Genomic DNA, 22655 nt, shown 5'->3' with positions numbered 1-22655 from the left:
TGCTCCCCTGAGAAAACTCCAGCTGCTTTGACATCCTCTGCCCACTGCAAAAATCTTTCTGAATGTGTTGGCTCTGAAACGGATTTTTAAATGCTTGTAAAGCATACACACGTCTGGATTGCTTACAAAAAAATTGATGTCTTTTTAAAAATGAAGTAAAAACACCTATGATCTCTAAATAGGATAATTGTGAGCAAAAGAATAAACTGTTTCCAAAAAAATAGAGAAAATGAGAAATGTAAAACACAATTCTATGCGCAGAGTGTGGTCAGTGCACAACGTAAGCTACCGATGAATAGAAACAGGCAGGAACACGGGGAAATAACATTTATAATAACTACTGTGTAGTGGGTACTGACTATGGCTCACACACTAAGCAAAATGTTTTACCTTCACAACCTCAGTCAGTCCTCACAGCCCTTCTAGAAAGCAGGAATTACTCCATCAGTTTACAGACTCAGAAAAGTTAAATAACGTTTCTAAGATGAAACAGAGCTGGGAATGAAATCCAGGTCTAACAGCAATGCTCAAAGCTCACTTAATACGAACTTGTTCTGGCTGGGTGCGGTGGCTCATGCCTGTAATCCCAGCACTTTGGGATCAAGGCCGAGGCAGGCAGATCATGAGGTCAGGAGTTCAAGACCAGCCTGACCAATATGGTGAAACCCCGTCTCTACTAAAAATCCAAAAACTAGTCGGGTGCGATGGCGCACACCTGTAGTCCCAGCTACTTGGGAGGCTGAGGCAGGAGAATCGCTTGAACCCGGGAGGCAGAGGTTGCAGTGAGCTGAGATCGCGCCACTGCACTCCAGCCTGAGTGACAGAGCAAGACTTCGTCTCAAAAAAAAAAAAAAAAAAAAGAACTTGTTCCTTTTTTGTCTATTTGACTAGGTATTTTAAATCACAGTTAAAATAGAATTCCTGCCTTTGCAAATGGCATATGCAAATCTGCCAGGCTTCAGAGCTTCTGAGCCTCAGGGCCTACCCCCGAAGGCCAGTCTACAGCCACAGACACACACGTGGCCCAGACTCATCCTGAATGGCCTGTTTGTTTTCAATAAACCCGAGTCATCAGCCTACTTTCCTATGATTTACCTCTTTTCCTATCAAGGTCACATGATCCTATGTGAAGCTCAAAGAGCTAGTTTCCTTAATTGAACTAGTGATTTCCTGGAAAGCAGAAAGAAACTGAAAAATAATCTGACATTTTGTAATGGGCCAAGGATATTAATAGGCAACTCATTAAAAAGGAAACACAAATGGCTCAACTTATTTTTGAGTTTATTCATAAGAGAAATGCATATTAAAACTGTAGAAACACTATTTTCTAACAGTCTGGCAAAGATCAGAAAACTCCTTCACACACGGAACGCCCTCCTGCACAGGTGGTGGACAACTGAGGACGCCCCTCCACTGGGGGCAAGTTCAGCAGCACCCACCGCCACAGCACACACTCTGACCCGGGAGTCCCACTGCTGCGAACTCATCTTTCAGACTGACGTGCCCACGTACACCATTTACTGAGGCAATGGGTGTAACTGCAAAGGACCGGATACGACTAAAATTGCCCTTCATCAGAAGGAGCCCAGGTAAGCAGGTTGTGGTACACCCGTACAGCCATTCAACCGGAAAGAACGGGAAGCCCAGCTGGGCGCAGTGACTCACGCCGGTAATCCCAGCCCTTTGGGAGGCTGAGGCGGGCGGATCACCTGAGGTCAGGAGTTTAAGACCAGCCTAGCCAACATGGAGAAACCCCGTCTCTACTAAAAATACAAAAATTGGCTGGGTGTGGTGGCGGGCGCCTGTAGTTCCAGCTACTCAAGAGACTGAGGGAGGAGAATCGCTTGAACCTGGGAGGCACAGGTTGCTGTGAGCAGAGATCGCGCCACTGCACTCCAGCCTGGGCAACAAGAGCAAAACTCTGTCTCAAAAAAAAAAAAAAAAAAAAAAAAAAAAAGAATGGGGAAGCACGTTCAATATTGCTATGGAATTCTTCAAAATACTGTTAAGTAAAAAAACAAAAACAACAAGAAGCACTACACAAGAAACTGGTGATACAGGCATCTCTGGGCTGGGGAAGTGGACGGCTGGGGTGGGTCATTTCACTGTACACTCTTCAGCGCCTTTTCAATTTTGAACCGTGTGAATATATGAGTTATTCAGAAAAACAAAATTAAAATGCCTAACATACTGAAGGGCTCCTTGTTCCTAACATTTCTGGCTCGGCTCCATGTAACTGAGTTGCTGTGCTCTCTCCTGCAGCATATATCCCGCCTTACAGAACTCCATACGGCAAATGAAGTCCAGGCCCCGAGCCTCACAGAGATCCAGGCCCCGAGCCTCACAGGGATCCAGGCCCCGAGCCTCACAGGGATCCAGGCCCCGAGCCTCACAGGGATCCAGGCCCCGAGCCTCACAGGGATCCAGGCCCCGAGCCTCACAGGGATCCAGGCCCTGTGAAAGTCACTGACCAGACCGGTGGGGACTCTGGCCCGGCTGGCAGCTGTGTAAGGGGAGACGCCCTCCCGCTGCCTCCAGGTGGTGCCACGAGACCAGCCGCCCGGAGCAGATGCTGGTGGCCCGGGGAGCCCCACTTGGGGCCTGGAGCTTGCTGACCAACAGGCAAAGGAACAGGCAGGTGCGAGTAAGTAACGTAAAATAGAAACTAACTTTATTTCTCCGGAAGAAGCAGGTACCGAATGCTGGGGCAGCAACTTTGCCGACAGGCTGGTGGGAAAACGTGGAACCGCACGGGAAGTTGGGTGGAAGAGGAAGCACTGATGTCCCTCCAGGGTGGCTGCCCCTTGGTCTCCTTCCAGCCCTGGGGCCTTGGGCCCTGGTCCCCGCCACAGAATGGTCTGGCACCCTTTCTCTGCCTCCTGAGCCACCTCAGGCTATTTCCAGGCACGAGATCCTGAGGCCAGCCAAGTCCCATTCAAGTCCATGGTGAGGCCACACGTCACATTCTGCCCGACACCCCAACTGCCTGCCAGGGGCCCCCTGGAAGAAGGCCCAGTCCTAGGAGGTCCTACTGGGTGCTGGTCCGCCTCTCTCTGTGGCCAACACATCCTGCCTGCCCAGGTCCAGTCAGGTTTCCTCCCCGTCTGGTCACCCAGGGCAGGGTTTGGGGACACTACTCCAGCCACAGGCCCCACCCAGGACCCGGGCCAGAGGCAGGTCATACCCAGAGCCTGCTGGGGCAGCCCCCAGGCCTGTCTTCACCGGGCCCCTTCCTCATCTTGGCTGGGGCACCGAACCAAAGTCTGCAGGGACAGCGCTGGTGCGGGAGGGATGGGCAGGGCGGGGCTCCCAGCCTCCCACTGCCTTGGCCTTGCTCTGTCCCCAGGAGCAACAGGGAGCAGCAGGTCCTCCAGGCCTGGACGGGAGCATCTCCCTACCCCTGGTGGATGGACAGGCTCAGGCGATTCCTTCAGCCAGGTCCTCTGGCTCTCCAGACACGTCTCAGCGCCTGCAGAATGGGAAACCACCAGCAGTTACACAGGTTACAGAAAGGTCAGCGGGGCGGGTACCGGGGGACGCAGGAGTCGCTGCCTCCTGGTGCCAGGCAACACCACTGGAAGCTGGCAGTGCCCGGCAAGAACTGTGACATTTATCATCCTGGATGTCCTTTCTCTGTACGTTAATAAACGATGAGTAAATTAACTAGCACTCCTGTGTATTAGAGAATCTGCGGACGACCGGTGCGAAAAAGCCCAAGCCTAAGTGGATGCAAATCAGTAAGAACCACGCCAGACAGTATGAGACAGACGGGGGACCCGGGGTGCCTGCGTCCTGGTGCCAGGCATGCTGTGCGTGATGTGACAGGCACGCCCCCCATCCATGGCGCCAGTCCTGTCCACAGGGTGGGCACTATTTTTTTACTTTTTTGAGACGGAGTCTTGCTCTGTCGCCCAGGCTGGAGTGCAGTGGCGCGATCTCGGCTCACTGCAAGCTCTGGTTCCTGGGTGTACACCATTTTCCTGCCTCAGCCTCCCGAGTAGCTGGGACTACAGGCGCCGCCACCACGCCCAGCTGGTTTTTTGTATTTTTAGTAGAGACGGGATTTCACCGTGTTAGCCAGGATGGTCTCGATCTCCTGACCTCGTGATCCGCCCGCCTCGGCCTCCCAAAGTGCTGGGATTACAGGCGTGAGCCACCGCGCCCAGCCTAGGGTGGGTACTATTATCTACACACTTTACATATGGGGAAACTCAGAGCCACGCACAGGCCATGCGGCTGGGACAAGGGCAGCAGGCCCTGACTGAGCTGCCGTCTCCAGGGCCTGGCCCATGTCAGCCCCACCTCCTGCCATGATGCTGGCTCCACCCATCTGACCTCAGTTCACTGCTTTTTGCCTTGGCGGCACTCTCATATACGTATTTACATAATGTATAAAGTATATTTATATATGTATATATTTTAAATGTCTATATTTTGTTACACTACAATATAAACCTTTTACAGGAAAGATAATACATTTTCTTTTTAGTGAAAAAAAATTTTTTTTTTTTTTTTTGGAGACAAGAGTCTCGCTCTGTCGCCCAGGCTGGAGTGCAGTAGTGCCATCTCAGCTCACAGCAACCTCCGCCTCCCAGGTTCAAGCCATTCTCCTGCCTCAGCCTCCCGAGTAGCTGGGATTACAGGTGCCTGCCACCACACCCAGCTAAATTTTGTATTTTTAGTAGAGACGGGGTCTCACCATGTTGGCCAGGCTGGTCTCGAACTCCTGACCTCAGGTGATCCTCCCTCCTGGGCCTCCCACAGTGCTGGGGATTACAGGCATGAGCCACAGTGCCCGGCCAACATTGAAATTTTAAATGTTACTTTAAACAGAAATACGGAAACACAGAGGTGAGACAGAGGTGTGTAAATCACGGGGCCCTAAAGCACCATTCCCTGGAACCGCTCAGGGTCGCTGCAGGTGCTAGGGGAGCAAGGTCTCTTCAACTGGAGAGGCTCCAATTCCCTCTTGTACTCGTTTGAAAACCAAGTGGCTAAAATGTCCAAACACACACATTTAGGAGAAACGATTTCCTGAGTCCCGTGCGCGCCTCCCTCCTGCAGCTGGAGAGCCGTGTCTCCCTGGCTGGGAGTGGCCTGCGAGGTGCTGGGCTTCCTCCCAGCATGGCAGGCTCCGGGACAACCCTCCTGGGGCACGGAGCGGGACAGACTGTGGGGCTCACTCACTTGTGGTGGGCAGGGCCCCAGGAGCCCAGAAGGTGGCAGCCGGCCTGCTCCAGGTTCCAGTCGAACATCTCCAGCACTTTGTGACACTCCCCTCTGGGCCGCAGACCCAGCCCGAAGAGCTGCTCCACCTGGGGGTAAGGGTGGTGCCATGGACACGCGGACCCAGGGCACCAACTAGGGTGGGGAAGAGGAGAGTTGGAGCCGGGGGCGGGGGACTGGGGGCAGCAGAACCAGGCTTCAGGGTCCCTAAAAGCCAGAGCGAGCAAGAGGTGGCGGTACCTTCAGATACTGGGCAGCCCTCTGCACGCTCCAGCCGTGGCTCTGCAGGGCCGCCTGGCACTCCTCTGTGGTCACCCCATGCACCATGGCCTGCAGCTGGGCACACCCCCACCCCCGTCAGCACGAGGGCCCACTGCTCCAGGCCCCTTGGGCCCTGCCCCGCCTCACCCACAGCCAGGCTGGGTGCTCACCATCTGGATCTTGTCTGCTGGCCGGCCCACCTCTGGTCCGTCCCCAGGGCAGCCCCTCTGTGGCAGCCGAGCAGTGGCCCTCGGGGCTGGTGGTCGGGCCCCTGGGTTGCTGTTGTTGGTGGAGAAGTTGGCCTTGGGGTCCGAGGCAGCCTGGGGCATCGGCCGCACGGTGGCCGTGGGGGCGGCGGGGGCCGGGGTGCTGGGTGGGGGCAGCAGCAGGGGCACAGGCAGGGGGACCGGCTCCTCGGGGCTCTGGGCCTCACGCAGGAAGCGCTGGTAGCGCTCCAGGTAGGACGGCCGCTCAGGCAGCAAATAATAGTGGGTGCTGCTGACCTTCTTGCCATCCCGGACAATCGGCAGGATACAGGGACCGGCCCGAGGGCCAGGCGCCTGGATCACCTGGGGGGTGGCGTACTTGGGGTCTGAGGCAAAGCTCTGGGTGGTGGGCATGGTCTTCCCAGGTGAGCTTGAGAGTCGGGGTGGCAGTGGGGAGCTACCAGGTGGTACCAGGGGGCTGGGTGTCCTTGAGCCTTGAGGGGACAGGGGCTCCCGCGGAGGTACCCGGGGAGGGGAGGCAGGTCCAGGCCACCGACCCGTCTCCTCCTCGCCCAAGGGGGCTGGAGACAGCTGGACGTGTGGGCGCGTGGGCCGAGGGGGGATGGGTACCCGGGGGGGCACCTGGGGCTTGTCGTCACCCCCTGGGCTGGGAGAGGGGGTCAGGGAGCCGGCCGGAACCTGCAGTTGCCTCATGCATTCCTGCTGCAGTGCCTGGAAGATCTCTGCGGTCTGCGCAGAGCTGGGCGGCTTGCCCCCACCCTGGGGCGGGAGGAACAGGTTGTCCTCCAGGGGAGGGGGCGGCCGCCCCTGCTCAGGCACAAAGGCGTAGTTGGTCTCGCCCTGGCTGGGCCCAGCAGGGACCCCCATGCCCACCAGGGTGCTGTTGATGGAGCAGACCTCAAAGTCATCCTCATCCTGGGCCACATCGTCATAGGCGGGCGGAGGGGGCAGCGGGCGGGCATCCCAGTCCACCACAGGCGTGGGGTGCAGGGGCCGGGGCAGTGCCCGCGTGGGGCTCTGGGGCGGGGTCTCGTCCAGCAGGGAGCAGGCGTCCATGGCCAGCTGTGCCAGGGAAGGCGCACAGGGCCGCAGGGCCGGGACCACGGGCTCCTCACCAAAGTCAATGAGCGTGACCTCGGCCCCGCTGCCTCGGCCGGCCTTGGTGCCCGGCACCCGCGCTGAGGGCTTCGCCAGCCACAGCCCTCGGGGCAGGCCTGGCTTCCGCAGGCCCAGCCTCTTGAAGTCGCTGGACAGGGGGTCCTGGTCCTCACTCACAGGGTCATAGGCTGGTTCTGTGAGGAAAGGGAGACCCCGACAGGAAGGCAGTCAGGCCGGGTCAGGGGCACAGGGGAGGTGGCACATGGGAAAGAAAGCCGAGTGTCCCCCAGCAACCCTCCACTCCCAATTCCCCCCGAGGTCTGAGGTCAGCCATTGGCTGCCAGGTTCTCAGTGCACCTCCGACCCCTCATCAGGAGGGCGGAACCTGCTCTGCCCAGCAGGCAGCCCCGTGTGGGCCCATGAGCCCCGCCTCCCTCCGTCTAAGCTGGAGCAAGCAACACCGGCTCCTGCCCGTCACTCCCTCCATCAGCACAAGACCCTGGCACCTCTGCTCCTGGGCCCCAGCGCGTTAGTAAAGCCCTCACCCCCGCCCCCGCCACGGCACACCATTAGTGCAGGCACGGAGCCACCTCCTGCCATCAGGGCCATAGGAACTATCCTTGGAGAGGACAGCGCTCCTGACCAACCGCCACAAAGCCCAGACAGTGCCCGCAGGTCTGAGAGGCAGTGAGGCCGAGGCGGAAGCCAGGGCCACACTCGTGCTCCAAAGCCCAGGCAGGTCTGAGAGGAAGTGAAAGCCTCAGCCTCACTCGTGCTCCAGAAGCCCAGGCAGGTCTGAGAGGGAGTGAGGCCGAGGCGGAAGCCAGCGCCACACTCGTGCTCCAAAGCCCAGACTCTGGGGGGCAGGCCGGAGGAGGCAGGCACGCTAGGCCAGGCCAGCCGCAGAAGCTCACAGCACACACCAGCCTCCCCGCCCACCCAGCTGCCCGGGCTCTGTACCTTCCAGGAGAGGAGTGAGAGAGAGGGGGCGGGGGCGGGGGCCGAGGCACCGGGAGCAGCCCCACTTACTCTGAGTGAAGAAGGCAGGCTGAGGTGGGCGAGGTGGAGGCTCCCCTGCAAGAAAGGCCATGCGGACAGGGGGAGAGGGACGGAACAGGACAGAGGACGAGGGAGGAAGACAGCCGGACGAGAGGGCAGAGCGTGGAGAGAGAGGAAGGGAGAGAAGTGAACGGGGGCGAGTGAATGTACAAGCCCCCAGCACACGGGAGGCCGCGGGCGGCAGGATAAGGAACAGGGCAGTCTGGTATGACAGGCAGAGGACCGGGAGATGGAGGCGGCTCCAGGCAGAGCCGGAGCATGGGGGGGTTTTGGCTTGGGACAGGAGAGCAGGATTAGGGGGAAGTGAGGAAAGCCAGGATCTGAGCTCGGCTGTGGAAGGAGGGAGGAGGGACGCCGGGGCGGACGGGGCTGCTGCAGACCCAGCCAGAGGAGGCCCACCTCGGCGGATACAGCTGCCTATCTTCCACCCCACGCCCAGCCAGAGCCAGGGACACAGCTGTCCCGCCTGCTGCCCTGACCCCACTGTCCCCAGAGCCAGAGGAGCAGGCTCAGGGTGGCCTGTGAACACAGTGCTCCTTCCTGAGCAGCCAATGAATCAGGGACACCAAGGAGCAGAGGGGATCTTACTTTTCACCCCTCCTAGATGCTGGGGGGGCCGGGAGGTGCTCAGTTCCACGCTCAGCAGGTCGGGGGGGTCCATGGGGTTTCCCAGATACAGTCTGTGGGGGAAAGAGCCAGGTCAAGAGAGCAGGGGAAGCATGTGGAGGGGTGGCAGAATCTTATCAGAACCCCCTCCTCCTGGAGGAAACCAGGTGTAGTCTTAGGTCTGGAGCGCAGGCCTCCTGCCTCCCAGTCCACAGATCCTGACCACTCATCTCAGCTGGAACCAGAGGAGACACAACAAGGTGTCCTGGAGAGAGGGCAGAGAAAGGACATCTGACCCCAGGATGGAAAGCCTAGGACTTCAGGGGCTCCAACTGTATCCTACAAGGGCAGAGGTGGGTCCTCCACAACGCCCAGGCCCCTAGCCCACACCAGGCAGCCGCAGGAGGGCACATACTTCTGTCCCGCAGGCCACCATGGGGGGCCTGAGAACAAGGCATCCCAGCTACGGTGCCCGGCTAGGGTGGCCAGGAGGTGCGGGAGAGGCTGGGCCACTTGTCCTGCTGCGGATCCACCCTCCATCGCTGCACCAACTGTCAGTATCTAAGACTTAGTCACTGGGGCTGATTAAAGCCCGTAGGAATGGGGCTGGGCTGGCCACGGTGTGCCAGGAGTGGGGCAGAGGGCAGCAGCCTCTCCCGGAGGTGTCTGCAACCTTTCACCCCAAGCCTCAGGCCCTTGCTGGGTTTTTTAGGCAAAACGCATGGGCTGAGCCCTGTGAGCCTGGGGTTCTGGTGTGTGGGGTCCGGTGGCCAGAGGCCCCTGCTTTCCATGCCTCTCAGGACAGACCAGAGTGTGAGCTTGGGGTTCTGGTGTGTGGGGTCCGGTGGCTGGAGGCCCCTGCTTTCCATGCCTCTCAGGACAGACCAGAGTATCAGAAGTCAGCAGAAGGGCTGCAGAGGCCAGGGACCTGGAATCCCCCTGTGGCCAGCAGAGAGGCTTGGAGGCCTGGTGGAAGAAGCTTCCAGGGCCTCCCTGGGGTGTAGCATCCCGGAAGTGACCGATTCTGTGCGTCCTTCCCAGATGCCCCTCAGTGGCCTTATCCTCTTACACAGGGGGCAGCGCCCTTCCCAGGTATGGAGTGAGCTCTGTACTGTGCGGTGGGGAGGCGGACCTGCCACCTAACGTTCCCTCTGCAGTCCCCAAGGTCCCCAGTCCTGCTGTGGTTCTGGGAAGCAGGCTCACTCCCACACATCCCCAGGGCCCGAGCCAGTGGGCTCACGTCTCCGGGACTCTGGCACCACCGGCAGGAGAAGGAAAACCACTGCTCACGTGCAGGGGTCACAGGGGGTCACGGGGGGGTCACGGGAGAAGCTCTGCCCCTCAGCAGCTTCCACTGGGTTCCTCTCAAGTCCATTTTCCTAAGGCCGGGGTCCCAAGAGGGGTTACAGCTGTGGCTCCGGGGCCTTTCCACCAAACAGGAGTCCATCCTCAGAAGCTCCTGACCCTACTTTCATCTGTGATGGGCAGGAAAGCATCTCTCAGGACCCCTGCCTCTGAGCAGCACGTTCTAATTCACAGTGCATTTCCAGCCCTCCCCTCATCGGGGGGTGGACCCATTTCACAGATGAAGTCAGTCTCGGAGTTAGGAGATCGGCCCCGGAAGCTTGAAAATGGCAGGGAAAGCACGTTCCCCGGGAGAATCCCCACCAAGCTGGGCTTTCTAGGGTTCCACAGCTTCCAGAGAGTAAGGCCGGGGGTGAGGAGGGGCGGGTCGCAGGTCGCAGGCTGAAGCCCGAGCGAAAGGTGACGAACAGGTTCCGCCTATGCGTGCTGTGCTGAGGGTCCTGGAGTCCCGAGCGGGGCACCCATCCCCGCCCGGTACTCACTCGTCGATCCTGTCTGGGAAGCCCCAGCAGTGGCGAGGGTCACTGTCGCCATGCCCCGTGTGGATGAAGCTGTTCTGCAGGGGCTGGCTGATGTCCTGGGCCGACAGGCCGGCCACGGAGGTCACCACGTTGCGAGGGAAGGGTCCCACACACAGCGTCCGCGTGTTCTGGCCACGCCACCAGTAGTTCTCGGCCCTGCCCGACAGAGTTGGCACAGTGAACTCGAGACGTGGCGGGCAGCCCCGGCACTGGGACCCTCCTCACACCCTGGCCACTGTGGCAGAACGAGGATGGGGCTCAGGCCTCAGGACCAGACTGCCTGCCACCGGCCCTCCTCCCCCACAGCCCCCGTGACCCACCATGCCTCGTACAGGCCTGTTTGCACACGGCCTTACCCTCAACTCTCTAGGTGGGTCAGGCAGCTTTCCCTACAGTTTGCAAATAAGGAGGCACGCTGCTGCAGCAGGCAACATGATCTGCCTACGGTTACCAGAAAGATCCCAGGAGACCCGGGACCCAAACCCAGCTTTCAGGTCTGCGAGACCAGTGCCCCAACCACGGCTCCTCCTCGCTCCCCAGTCAGTCCCCTGGCAAGGCCGGGCCCCAGTCCTTTTCTGGCCACTGGCTTTCACTCCTCGGCTGGGTTCCAGGAGTTCTGAGCGGTGTGGGGGTGTCGGGACACCGAGAGCCTTGCACTAGGCTGGGGGCCAGGCCTCCAACTACAACCTGCCTCCTGCATGCAGACCCGTGAGAGTCTAGAAGCACTCCCGGCAACTGAAGGCCTTCTCCCCACCACTTCACATGCTTCCGGCAGTTTCTATCACCTCCTGGCAGGTCTGCGGGAGCCTCCCCGTCTCCTCAGGAGGGGCTCTACTTGTGTCTTAAAACAAGAAGTCCAAAAGGGAACTCAGTACTCACACAGTGACCAGTGGCTGCCAGTGCCCTCTGACCTCAGTCCCCCCCACCTCAGTTGCCCCGACCTCAGTCGCCCCCTGACCTCAGTGCCCCCCTGACCTCAGTCCCCCTGACCTCAGTCCCCCATGACCTCAGTCCCCCTCTGACCTCAGTCCCCCATGACCTCAGTCCCCTCTGACCTCAGTCCCCCTCTGACCTCAGTCCCCCTCTGACCTCAGTCCCCCCCGACCTCAGTCCCCTCTGACCTCAGTCCCCCATGACCTCAGTCCCCCCCGACCTCAGTCCCCCTCTGACGTCAGTCCCCCTCTGACCTCAGTCCCCCATGACCTCAGTCCCCCCCGACCTCAGTCCCCTCCGACCTCAGTCTCCTCCGACCTCAGTCCCCCATGACCTCAGTCCCCTCTGACCTCAGTCCCCCCCGACCTCAGTCCCCTCTGACCTCAGTCCCCCATGACCTCAGTCCCCCATGACCTCAGTCCCCCATGACCTCAGTCCCCCCCGACCTCAGTCCCCCCCGACCTCAGTCCCCCCCGACCTCAGTCCCCCATGACCTCAGTCCCCTCTGACCTCAGTCCCCCCCGACCTCAGTCCCCCTCTGACGTCAGTCCCCTCTGACCGTCAGTCCCCCTCTGACCTCAGTCCCCCTCTGACCTCAGTCCCCCCCGACCTCAGTCCCCCCCGACCTCAGTCCCCCCGACCTCAGTCCCCCTCTGACCTCAGTCCCCCTCTGACCTCAGTCTCCCCCGACCTCAGTCCCCCCCCGACCTCAGTCCCCCTCTGACCTCAGTCCCCCTCTGACCTCAGTCCCCCTCTGACCTCAGTCCCCCCGACCTCAGTCCCCCTCTGACCTCAGTCCCCCCCTGACCTCAGTCCCCCCCTGACCTCAGTCCCCCCCGACCTCAGTCCCCCCGACCTCAGTCCCCCTCTGACCTCAGTCCCCCTCTGACATCAGTCCCCCGACATCAGTCCCTCTGACCTCAGTCCCCCCCGACCTCAGTCCCCCTCTGACCTCAGTCCCCCTCTGACCTCAGTCCCCTCTGACCTCAGTCCCCCTCTGACCTCAGTCCCCCTCTGACCTCAGTCCCCCCGACCTCAGTCCCCCCGACCTCAGTCCCCCTCTGACCTCAGTCCCCCTCTGACATCAGTCCCCCGACATCAGTCCCTCTGACCTCAGTCCCCCCCCGACCTCAGTCCCCCTCTGACCTCAGTCCCCTCTGACCTCAGTCCCCCTCTGACCTCAGTCCCCCTCTGACCTCAGTCCCCCCGACCTCAGTCCCCTCTGACCTCAGTCCCCCCTGACGTCAGTCCCTCTGACCTCAGTCCCCCCCGACCTCAGTCCCCCTCTGACGTCAGTGCCCCCGACCTCAGTCCCCTCTGACCTCAGTCCCCCTCTGACCTCAGTCCCCCTGACCTCAGTCCCCCTCTGACCTCAGTCCCCCTCTGACCTCAGTCCCCCCGACCTCAGTCCCCTCTGACCTCAGTCCCCCATGACCTCAGTCCCCCCCGACCTCAGTCCCCTCTGACCGTCAGTCCCCCCCGACCTCAGTCCCCCTCTGACCTCAGTCCCCCTCTGACCTCAGTCCCCCCCGACCTCAGTCCCCCCCGACCTCAGTCCCCCTCTGACCTCAGTCCCCCTCTGACCTCAGTCCCCCCCGACCTCAGTCCCCCCCGACCTCAGTCCCCCTCTGACCTCAGTCCCCCTCTGACCTCAGTCCCCCCTGACGTCAGTCCCCCCCGACCTCAGTCCCCCTCTGACCTCAGTCCCCCTCTGACCTCAGTCCCCCCTGACCTCAGTCCCCCCCTGACCTCAGTCCCCCCTGACCTCAGTCCCCTCTGACCTCAGTCCCTGTGACGTCAGTCCCCTCTGACCTCAGTCCCCTCTGACCTCAGACATGAAACCTCTGCTGCTGCGGCCTAAGCCGGGGCCAGGGCAGGGGCAGCGGTAGGGAAGGCATGCCAGGAAGCACAGGGCTCCCGCAAGACACTCCTGACACCCCAAGGCTCTGACAGGCTGTGAGGCTCCCGCCTCCATGCTGGACTTGCTCATAAGTGATGCCATGGGCAGAGTCTGCGCAGGGGGGGCGGTGACAGTCCCGTGCAGCTGGGGTGGACACGTGTGGCACCACACTACACACCCTCCCCACCAACCCCCGCGTCACCTGTCCCAGGGCCAAAGCCTGAGGAAGGGCTCCTCTGAAACACAGTCAGGCCCGGGAGAGAGGATGGAGAAGGCAGCGACGCGTGGGCACCCAGACCCACAGCCTTGTGAGGTGACCAGGCCTGGCTGGAGCGGCTCGACTCCGGGAACAGCCCATCCCAGAGACCAAAGTCAAACCCCAGAGCACCACAGTCCGCGGGGGGGTGGGGGGGGGGGTGGGGGGGGGGTGAGGAGAGGCCGGGAGGCCGGGGCCCAGGGAAGCTCGTGGAGGCCGCGGGTGCATGGAGGGGCAGGAGGGGGGGCGCGTGGAGGAGTTGGGGGGAGGCACAGGGAGGTTGGGGGCCTGGGGGGACGCGTGGAGGTGCGGGGGGGGGCAAGTGGAGGCGGGGAGTACATGGAGGCACGGGAGGGGGCGCAGGGAGGCAGAGGGCTCGGGGGGCGGCGCGTGGTGGGGGCGCAGGGAGGTTGAAGGTGGGGGGGCGGGGAGGCGCAGGGGGTGGGTGCATGGAGGGGGGCGAGTGGAGGGGCGGGGGGAGGCTCAGGGAGGTTGGGGGGCGGGGGGGGCACGGGGAGGCATCTGGAGGCGCGAGGTGGGGAGGCGCAGGGAGGTTGGGGGTAGGGGGTTGGTGCCGGGAGGCACGTGGAGGCGCGGGGGGCGGCGCGTGGTGGAGGCGCAGGGAGGTTGAGGGTCTGGGGGGCGCAGGGAGGCGTGGGGGGCGGGTGCGTGGAGGGGGGCGAGTGGAGGCGCAGGGGGGAGGCTCAGGGAGGTTGGGGGCCCGGGGGGACGCGGGGGGGCACGTGGAGGTGCGGGGGGCGGCGCGTGGAGGGGGGGCGCCTGGAGGCACGGTGGGAGAGGCGCAGGGAAGTTGGGGGCCTGGGGGGGTCGCGGGGAGGCACGTGGAGGCTGGGGGGGGGCGCAGGGAGGTTGGGGGCCTGGGGGTGCGTGGGGAGGCGTGGGGAGGCATGGGGAGGTGCAGGGAGGGCGGGGGGCGCGGGCAGGCAGGAAGCTCCCCCTGCCCAGCCTCCCATACACAGGGCCACTGGCCCGGCCCCACCACACACAGCCACCCTGTGATTCCCACCCTGCCTGCAGGGTGGGAAGGAAGGAGAGAGGACAACACCCGGGAAGGGACAAGTCCCATCCGAAAAATAGGGCTACTGGAAGGAGCAGAGCCACGGCTCCCCAGCACAGGCACACACAGCCTCCGGCGGCGGCCGCAGGGGAGGAACCCCGGCACCAGCCCGGCTGCGGCTCTCCTGCTACACCCACGGGTTCCCTGGTGGCGGCCCTGGGCCAGACGCTGGACTGCTGGACTCTGGTCTCCACCTCTTCAGGGGCGCTCGTTAACCAGGTGAAAATGCAGCTGAGGCGGAGACGGAGACCTCGCTCAGAGCAGCAGGACTGGCGCCCAAGGCAGGAGGCCACTCCCTCTGGCCTTTCCCTTCCACCAGCACTGCCCAGCTCCTGGCACACAAGCCTCCTCTGGGACCCACTCGTGCGAGGGAAAGGAGACACCTCCCTTAGCGCAGGCGTGGCCAGGCAAGAACCCCCACGGCTGCTGGGAGTCCTGACACTCCAGAAAACATGCTTGCTCCTGGGGGAAGGAGAGTAAGACGGCAGAGAATGTGTGCAAGAAACACCCCTCAGGATCGCACCCAAGCACATTCCCAGGCAGCTTCTCCCCCAAGAGGACCAGTGTCGCTTCTCACAGCCCACACGCACCCGTGTGAGGCTCAGTGTGGCCGAGGCACCAGCAGCCCAGAGGGGACTGAGGCCAGCCCTTCCCTCCAGACCCACCCTGTCTGCGCCCTCTCTCTCCTGCCACCAACAGGCCAGACTCCCTGCGGCCATGGGAGGGCCAGGGCTGCCACCGGGCAGTGACTGAAGCAGGGGCAGATGCGGACTTCCTGGGGAAGCAGGCAAAGGGCCCAACACCTCTGGCGTGAACCTTCTACCTCCTGCTGCCCCTGGGCCTCTGGTCAGCGTCTCTGGGGTAGACAAGATGGAAAACAGAGGCCGGGTGCTGAGAACTGCCTAAGGCTACCCCAGCTCTGGAAATCTCAGCACCGTGTTCCCGTCCTGGCCGGAGGTAGTCCAGAAATGGCTCAACCAATGCCGGACATTCTGTTCACAACGCCCGCCTGCTCTTCTCTCTGGGGGTACCAGGCGCCCAGGCCTGGAGGGATAACCAGGATGCCTGGCTCCCACCCCCAACAGGAAGCCGAGGCTCCAGGGCCAGACCAGGCCAAGGACCCGCAACGGATCCCAACACCCGCTCTGTATGCGGAACAGAAGTGCTGCCAGCCATCCCTTCCTCCAAATGAGCCCCCAGAAAGGACCGGCCATCAACTGTGTCTCCAAATCTAGACAGAGCACGAAACACCTCGGTGTCTTCCCTCTGCCCACAGCCTAGGACCCTGAGAAGGACTGAGCCTAGACTCAGAGCTGGGGCAGGTGGCCTCCCCGACTCCACACCAGGAAACAAACGCTGGACACAGCAAGTGGGAAGTCACTGCGAAGAGAAGGCCAGGCTAGGAGGGAGGCCCAAACACAGAGACCCACATGTGCAAAGCCAGGCCCAAAGACAGACAGAGCATCTGCCCGGAGACATGGAGACGGAGGCAGCCACACAAACATGGAGATATTCTGGGACTGAGAAAACAAGGGGCAGAGTCAAGCTCTGCCACCACTGACACCCAGGCCCGATCCCAAGCCTCACCGGCTGCCGTGGCCGCCTGCCCCTCACCTCCCACCTCCTGAGCAGCTTCAGGCACGGAGGGCAGGTGCTGTGGTCCAAGCCGGGGCTGGTGGCCCTGGGGAAGGAGCCCCCAGCAGCAGCCACAGGGAACCAGCGGCTGGGGCTAACAGGAGCCTTCGACGGGAGGGCAGGGCAGGGCACACCCACAATCCTCCCGGGAGCAGCCGCTCCCGGCCCCTCCCGCTGCCCGCCTTGCCCCGTCAGTGACCTAAAGCACCAGCTCCAGAGACACACGCCCCAAACACAGGCCACTCCGAGTCACCCCTGGGGACACTGGCAGGCACACAGGCTCCTGCTGAGAGCAAGGGAAGCGGGCGGTAAAGATCTGGGGCTCTGGCGGCAGCACAAGAGGGGCCAGGCCAACGGTTCTCTGGCTCATGGAGGTAGACATGGACGTGGGGCTTGACTTTGGGCTGGAGGCCCTGCCAGGTACCTCCAGGGGACCCCCACACTTAATCTTCCTATTTCCAGAATGCTCCCCGGAGCGCCACGCTTGCAATCCCATCCCTGACCCCTCCACGCCAAACCTGCAGACAGTGTGCCTCCTGTCTCCAAGCCTCTCTTTCTAGAACCTTCTGCTTTCTTCGCCAGAATAACACCCCCAGCCACAGGCCCTGCAGTCTCAGTATGTCATTCCTGTTCCCGGACCCTGGGCCCAAAGGTGAGGGAGCCGGGCCTGGGAAGGCTCGGGGTGTCGGGGCCACCGTGGTGCGGGTCACACTCCACGCAGTCCCCCCAGGTCTCCTCCCTATGCCCCCAAGAGGCACAGGATTGCACCGAAGGCTGCAGACCCCTAAAACCTGCAGTGTAGGTGGAAGAGGCTTCGTGGGAAGCAGCCGCACCCCCTCCTTGCCTGGCCTGAGTCACAGGAGCTGAGAGTACAGGGAATTTCCTCCACTTCACTCCTCTTCCTGGTCCTCAACACTCCCCGCTGCCTCAAAGGCACCTCACACCTGCCCTGCCCCCACCAGTTCCTCAGACGCCCTGGGGATCAGCCAGCAGAAGGCAGGGTCAGCAGTGGGTGGGGCCTCAGGGCAGGTGCTAGAACTGTGGGGGCTCGGGTGGAAGACGGGGGCTCTGGAGAGGCTGTGGGAGGAGGGTTAGGTACGGAGAGGGTCTCCCCAAGGGGAGATGGGAAGAGAGGCCCAGAGGCTGGAGGCAGGCCTGGGAGCGTGCAGTGGGCTCAGCAGGAAGGATGGAAAGCTGGCAAGAGGGCAGGCTGGGCTGCTTCAGCTACTGAAAGGCAGCCAGGTGGAAGGTTGAGGCCCTGTGCCAGGGAGGAGCAGAGGAGGAAGCACGGGAGTCCAGAGCTCTGCTGCGACCCAGGCCAGGCCAGGCCACTCCCTACCCCTCCATAAAGGCAGCCTGGCCCAACCACAGAGCCAGGGCTGGAGCCCAGTGGGAAAGGGTGGTGGAGAGAAGCTGGGCAGGAAAAGGCACTAGGGAGACGGAGGCAGGCCTGTCCTCCCCTCACACTGCAGGGTTCAGGCCCAACCACCAGCCTGTGTGTGGCCAAGGGAATCTTGGAGGCCAAAGAGATCTGTCCACAGGCCCCTCTGACCTGTGCCCTTCAAGCGATCCCAGGGCGGGCCCAGCCCTGCACTCTGTACCTTCCCTCGATGACGGTGATGACGTCATTCATCTGGATGTGCAGTTTGTCTGGCTCCTCAAAGTCCTGAAGGGCCCGCATGTCCGTAGGCTGGGCCTGGGGGAAGAGAAAGGTCACTGCCAGCTCTGGGACTGACGCCTGGGTAGCCCCTCCGCTTGGACACCCCAGCTCTCCTGGGCTGACCTGTCCCTCACCTCCAGCAGGAAGTCCCGCAGGGCCACAAATGTGGGTCTGTCCTCTGGCTTGTGAGCCCAGCACTGGACCATGACGTTGTAGATGTCCTGGGGACAGTCCTCAGGCCGGGGCAGCCGCTCCCCCTCCTTGTCGATCTTATGCAGGATCTGAAGGTGAGGAGGTGCAGAGTTTGAAGACAAACAGAGCACCCAGCCCTTCACTTCCCGCCTTCCCTCCGGCCTATCCACAGCTGCAGCAGCTGCTGCCGTGCCTGGCCTCCACAGAAGGGATCTGCCTGCCCGGGAGGGGCCCTCTCCAGAGCCCTAGACCCTTCTTCCCAGGTCTGGGGCCTCGGAGTGAGTGGATGTGGCAAGGGCTAGAAGAGGAGGGCAGGTCCCAGCTTTTCCCTCCCCGTCTCTTTGCTGGGCTCTCCCTGAGGCCATACAGATACGGGGCGTGGAGGAGGGAGTCCATGGGTGAGAGGCAGTTCCAGCAGGGCCAGGCTGCAAGCTGGGAATGGAACTCACCCCACCAGCCCTATGGGGGCCCATCTCCCAGCCCCCACCTGACTGCCATTGAGGCCGATCCAGGGCTCCTGGCCATAGGTGAACATTTCCCACAGCGTCACCCCGAACATCCAGGTGTCGCTGGCATGGGAGAAGGTGCGTGTCTTCAGGCTCTCGGGGGCACACCTGGCAGAGGCAGGGGTCAAAGAGAAGCCCTCTCAAACACCCTACTTGCGTCCGCCCTGGGGGACTTAAAACCCTCATTCAGCGAACACTTGTTGTGACCCCGTGCCACGTTCAACAGTGGGTCTGGGGGCGCTGTGTGAAGTGGGCAGGACTCCTTGACTACACGGTGCACAGACTTGAGGAAAATCATCTAAGCCCAGGTCTCTTCCTCACTGCAGCCTGGCGTGGGAAGAGGAGGGGAAGTTTCCCAGCCAGAGAAGCAGGGAAATGAAGGAGGTCAGAGGCTCTAGGACAGGGCAGGCAGAGAAGATCACTGGCTGTTTTCGGACTGTGGTGGGAGGATGACAATTCCCAGATTTGGGGCGGGATCCTGGGATTTGGGTCCTTCGGCAGGAAGGAGTGGGTGGGAAATTCAGATAGGGCCTGGGGAAGAACCAAAATGGGTAGAAACAGTCATACTGGCTTCACCCGAATACATTTGTTCTGGGCACCCCCCAGGTGAGGGGGAAGTGCCACTGTGGTGAGGTTAGAAACAGACATCCCGGTGTGGGCTGAGGTGCAGAGAGGAGGGTGGCACCTAGACAGGGAACCAGAGTGAGCCCTGCCCCTCAAAGGGGATGGGGCCAGGAAAGTCTCTCGAGATCTCTAAGGCTCATTATCCTCATCGGTGAAGAGAGAACAATAACCCGCCCCCTTCATCGTGTTGTTTAAAGACAACTGTATTAATACATTACCACGCAAACCAGGATGCCTGAATACAAAAGACGCTGCTATAAATTACTGCAGGACGACAGGCATAATCTAAGACCTATGCTCACCCTAGGGGTAAAGCCAGCTGCTCCTTAAGATGACCATGCGTTCTGGATCGTAGGGTTGCCCACAGTCACCGCTCGGGCAAGCAGAACTGGAATAACCCTTCCCACCTCAAAGCAGGCAGATCACAGTCCTTTGGGTGCTTCTCGCACCAGAGGACCACAATGGTCTCAGCAGAGGATAAGCCCACAGAGGGGCCAGGGCAAGTACCACCCCCAGTGCACAGGTGAGCAGCCCTGGCCCATCTACAGGGCCTGCTGCGGCCTGGGCCTGTCTACCGCTAGCTCTACCTACAACATGCTTACCAACGAGTCTTTCCCTGGCAAACTTCCCCTGACATTTCAGGAAGCCTTTGAACACCCTACCGAGCAATGCCCCTTGGGTGAGGCCACGGCATTTATCTCTGTTAACACCCCACCCAGCAATGCCCCCTGGTGAGGCCACGGCATCTATCCCTGTAACACCCCACCCAGCAACGCCCCTCGGTGAGCCCCACAGCATCTATCCCTGTAACACCCCACCCGGCAACGCCCCTCGGTGAGCCCCACAGCATCTATCCCTGTAACACCCCACCCGGCAACGCCCCTCGGTGAGCCCCACAGCATCTATCCCTGTAACACCCCACCCGGCAATGCCCCTCGGTGAGCCCCACAGCATCTATCCCTGTAACACCCCACCCGGCAATGCCCCTCGGTGAGCCCCACAGCATCTATCCCTGTAACACCCCACCCGGCAATGCCCCTCGGTGAGCCCCACAGCATCTATCCCTGTAACACCCCACCCGGCAATGCCCCTCGGTGAGCCCCACAGCATCTATCCCTGTAACACCCCACCCGGCAATGCCCCTCGGTGAGCCCCACAGCATCTATCCCTGTAACACCCCACCCGGCAATGCCCCTCGGTGAGCCCCACAGCATCTATCCCTGTAACACCCCACCCGGCAATGCCCCTCGGTGAGCCCCACAGCATCTATCCCTGTGCTTTCCAGCACCCAGATCCTGGCATGCGGGCCCTCAAGAATTCCTAGATGGTGAGTGAATGGGCGCAAAGGAGGGCACCCCAGGCTTAGAACAGACAAGGACAGGCCCAAGCAAAACCAGGGGCTGTGGTGGGTCAAGAAAGCCCCAGAACTCTGAGGCCGGGGTCTGCAGGGACTCTGTGAGCTGGCAGCACCCGCCCCTCACCAGGCGAAGGGCACCTTGCGATGTTCCTGCATGACGTAATGGTCGTCATTCTGAGGTAGTGCTCGCATCAGCCCAAAGTCCCCGATCTTGACCAGGTCTCGAGTAGCCAACAGTAGATTGCGGGCAGCCAGGTCACGGTGAATAAAGCGCTTGGACTCCAGGTAGCCCATGCCCTCAGCCACCTGCACAGCGTAGCGACTCAGAGTCCCCAGGAGGAAGTGGCCCTGGTGCTTACGTAGCCGGTCCAACAGCGATCCCAGAGGTGCCAGCTCTGTCACCTGAGGCCGCGGAGGAGGCAGGAGGAATGAGCTGGAGGACCCTGCCCCTTCTCCGCAGCCCACGCTGGGCCCCCAGCCCCCTTCCTGAAGGCTTTCCCGAAGCAGGCTGCACACTCCTTCCTGGCCTGCTGTCTGGGGACCTCTAGGAGTCCTGCAGTTTCTCAGGCCTCTCCCTCGAGACAATGTAGGAAACTGATACCCAGAGAGAAGGAGCTCAAAGAGGCAATGGCTAGAAATTCCAAAACTTGGCCAGGCCTGGTGGCTCACGCCTGTAATCCCAGCACTTTGGGAGGCTGAGGCGGGTGGATCATTTGAGGTCAGGAGTTTGAGACCAGCCTGGCCAACATGGTGAAACGCCCTTCTCTACTAAAAATACAAAAATTAGCCAGGCGTAGTAGCGCACAGCTGTACTCCCAGCTACTCGGGAGGCTGAGGCAGGAAAATCGCTTGAGCCCAGGAAGTGGAGGTTGCAGTGAGCTGAGATCGTGCCAGTGCACTCCAGCCTGGGCAACAAAGCGAGACTCTGTCTCAAAATAAATAAATAAATAAAACATAAATTCCCCAAATTAAACTCAATAGCCAGCCCCTCCCATAGGAGTAACTCTCTGACACTGAGCACCAGCAAATCCAGAGGCAGCCCCGGACCCGACCACAGCAGACACAGCCTGGACCAGGCTGGGCCCTTGTGAACCCCTTTACTCCATCAGGTGGGGGGACCAAAGTAGGATCTAGGGCGCCTCTGACCTCAGGACAGAGAGAGTAACTGCACCACACATCTGGGACCAGAGCCCTCTCCCTGCCGCCCGCTCCTGCCCACAGCACTCACCATCTTCATGGGCGGCGTGAGCACCACCCCGTAGAGGCGGATGAGGTTTCGGTGGTCGAGCGAGTGCATGGCGTTGACCTCCCGGATGAAGTCGTCCATGGCTTCTGGCTGGCTCAGGACGTCGGGCTTCAGGCACTTCACAGCCACACTCACCTGTCCACAGCGGGATGTGCAAGGACTCAGGACCTGCCAGGTCCCGGACACACGGAGCCAACCTGCTCTGCCCTCCAACTTGGCTCAACAATCTCCGCCTCCGAGCTGCTCATCTGGGTGGGTAAGCACGTCACCAGTGCCTGGGCTTACATGCTCTACAGGAGGCCTGGCTGCAGAAGGGCAGAGGGCTGGCCCTCAGGAGCCATCGTCGGCCATGCCTCCCCTTCCTGAGGGAATGCTGGGCTTAAATACCAACCAAAAAGTAAGAGATAACCAGTATGATGAGAGAATATTCAAATGTTATAAAATGAATTTTTTTTTTTTTTTGAGATGCAGGCTGGAGTGCAGTGACATGATCTCAGCTCACTGCAATCTCCACCTCCCGAATTCAAGTGATTCTCCTGCCTCAGCCTCCTGAGTAGCTGGGATTACAGGCAGGCACCACCATGCCTGGTTAATTTTGTATTTTTAGTAGAGACAGGGTTTCTCCATGTTGCTCAGGCTGGTCATAAAATGGAGTATTAAAAGTTCTTTTGCTGTAGAAGGAAAATGCTTTAAATGTAATGCCAAAAACAAATATGTGGAGCTAGAAGTCGGCACAGCGGCTTTCCCGGGAGAAGGGCTCAGTGACAGCGGCTTCCTCGAGAGAAGGGCTCAGTGACAGCGGCTTCCTCGGGAGAAGGGCGCAGGCGCACTGAGTGGACAGCGGCTTCCTCGGGAGAAGGGCGCACTGAGTGGACAGCGGCTTCCTTGGGAGAAGGGCGCACTGA

General features: G+C 61.1%; 1 protein-coding gene across 25 annotated transcripts in view; it reads right to left on the bottom strand.

Moving 5' to 3' along the window:
• Positions 1–2649: 2649 nt before the first annotated feature.
• Positions 2650–22655, bottom strand: part of TNK2 (tyrosine kinase non receptor 2) — a 46604-nt gene continuing 26598 nt past the window's right edge. For 8 of the 25 annotated variants that reach the window (XM_038003142.1, XM_073023791.1, XM_038003143.2 and 5 more), the window contains 12 exons: positions 21733–21885; positions 20629–20906; positions 18505–18631; positions 17960–18106; positions 17767–17861; positions 10325–10519; positions 8460–8551; positions 7842–7886; positions 5658–7006; positions 5467–5562; positions 5188–5315; positions 2650–3469 (listed from right to left, as the gene is read on the bottom strand). In XM_038003142.1, coding sequence (XP_037859070.1) covers positions 3463–3469; positions 5188–5315; positions 5467–5562; positions 5658–7006; positions 7842–7886; positions 8460–8551; positions 10325–10519; positions 17767–17861; positions 17960–18106; positions 18505–18631; positions 20629–20906; positions 21733–21885 — 2712 coding nt within the window. In that variant the 3' untranslated portion in view covers positions 2650–3462. Of the gene's footprint in view, positions 3470–5183; positions 5316–5466; positions 5563–5657; positions 7007–7841; positions 7887–8459; positions 8552–10324; positions 10520–17766; positions 17862–17959; positions 18107–18504; positions 18632–20628; positions 20907–21732; positions 21886–22655 lie in introns of those variants that run through there. The other 17 variants (XM_038003153.2, XM_038003154.2, XM_038003145.2 and 14 more) reach the window with 6 other exon arrangements.

The sequence above is a fragment of the Chlorocebus sabaeus genome, chromosome 15, assembly GCF_047675955.1.
Source record: "Chlorocebus sabaeus isolate Y175 chromosome 15, mChlSab1.0.hap1, whole genome shotgun sequence".
NCBI lineage: Eukaryota > Metazoa > Chordata > Mammalia > Primates > Cercopithecidae > Chlorocebus > Chlorocebus sabaeus.
The sequence above is the reverse complement of the archived record's forward strand: the minus strand, read 5'-3'. Positions and strand labels throughout refer to the sequence as shown.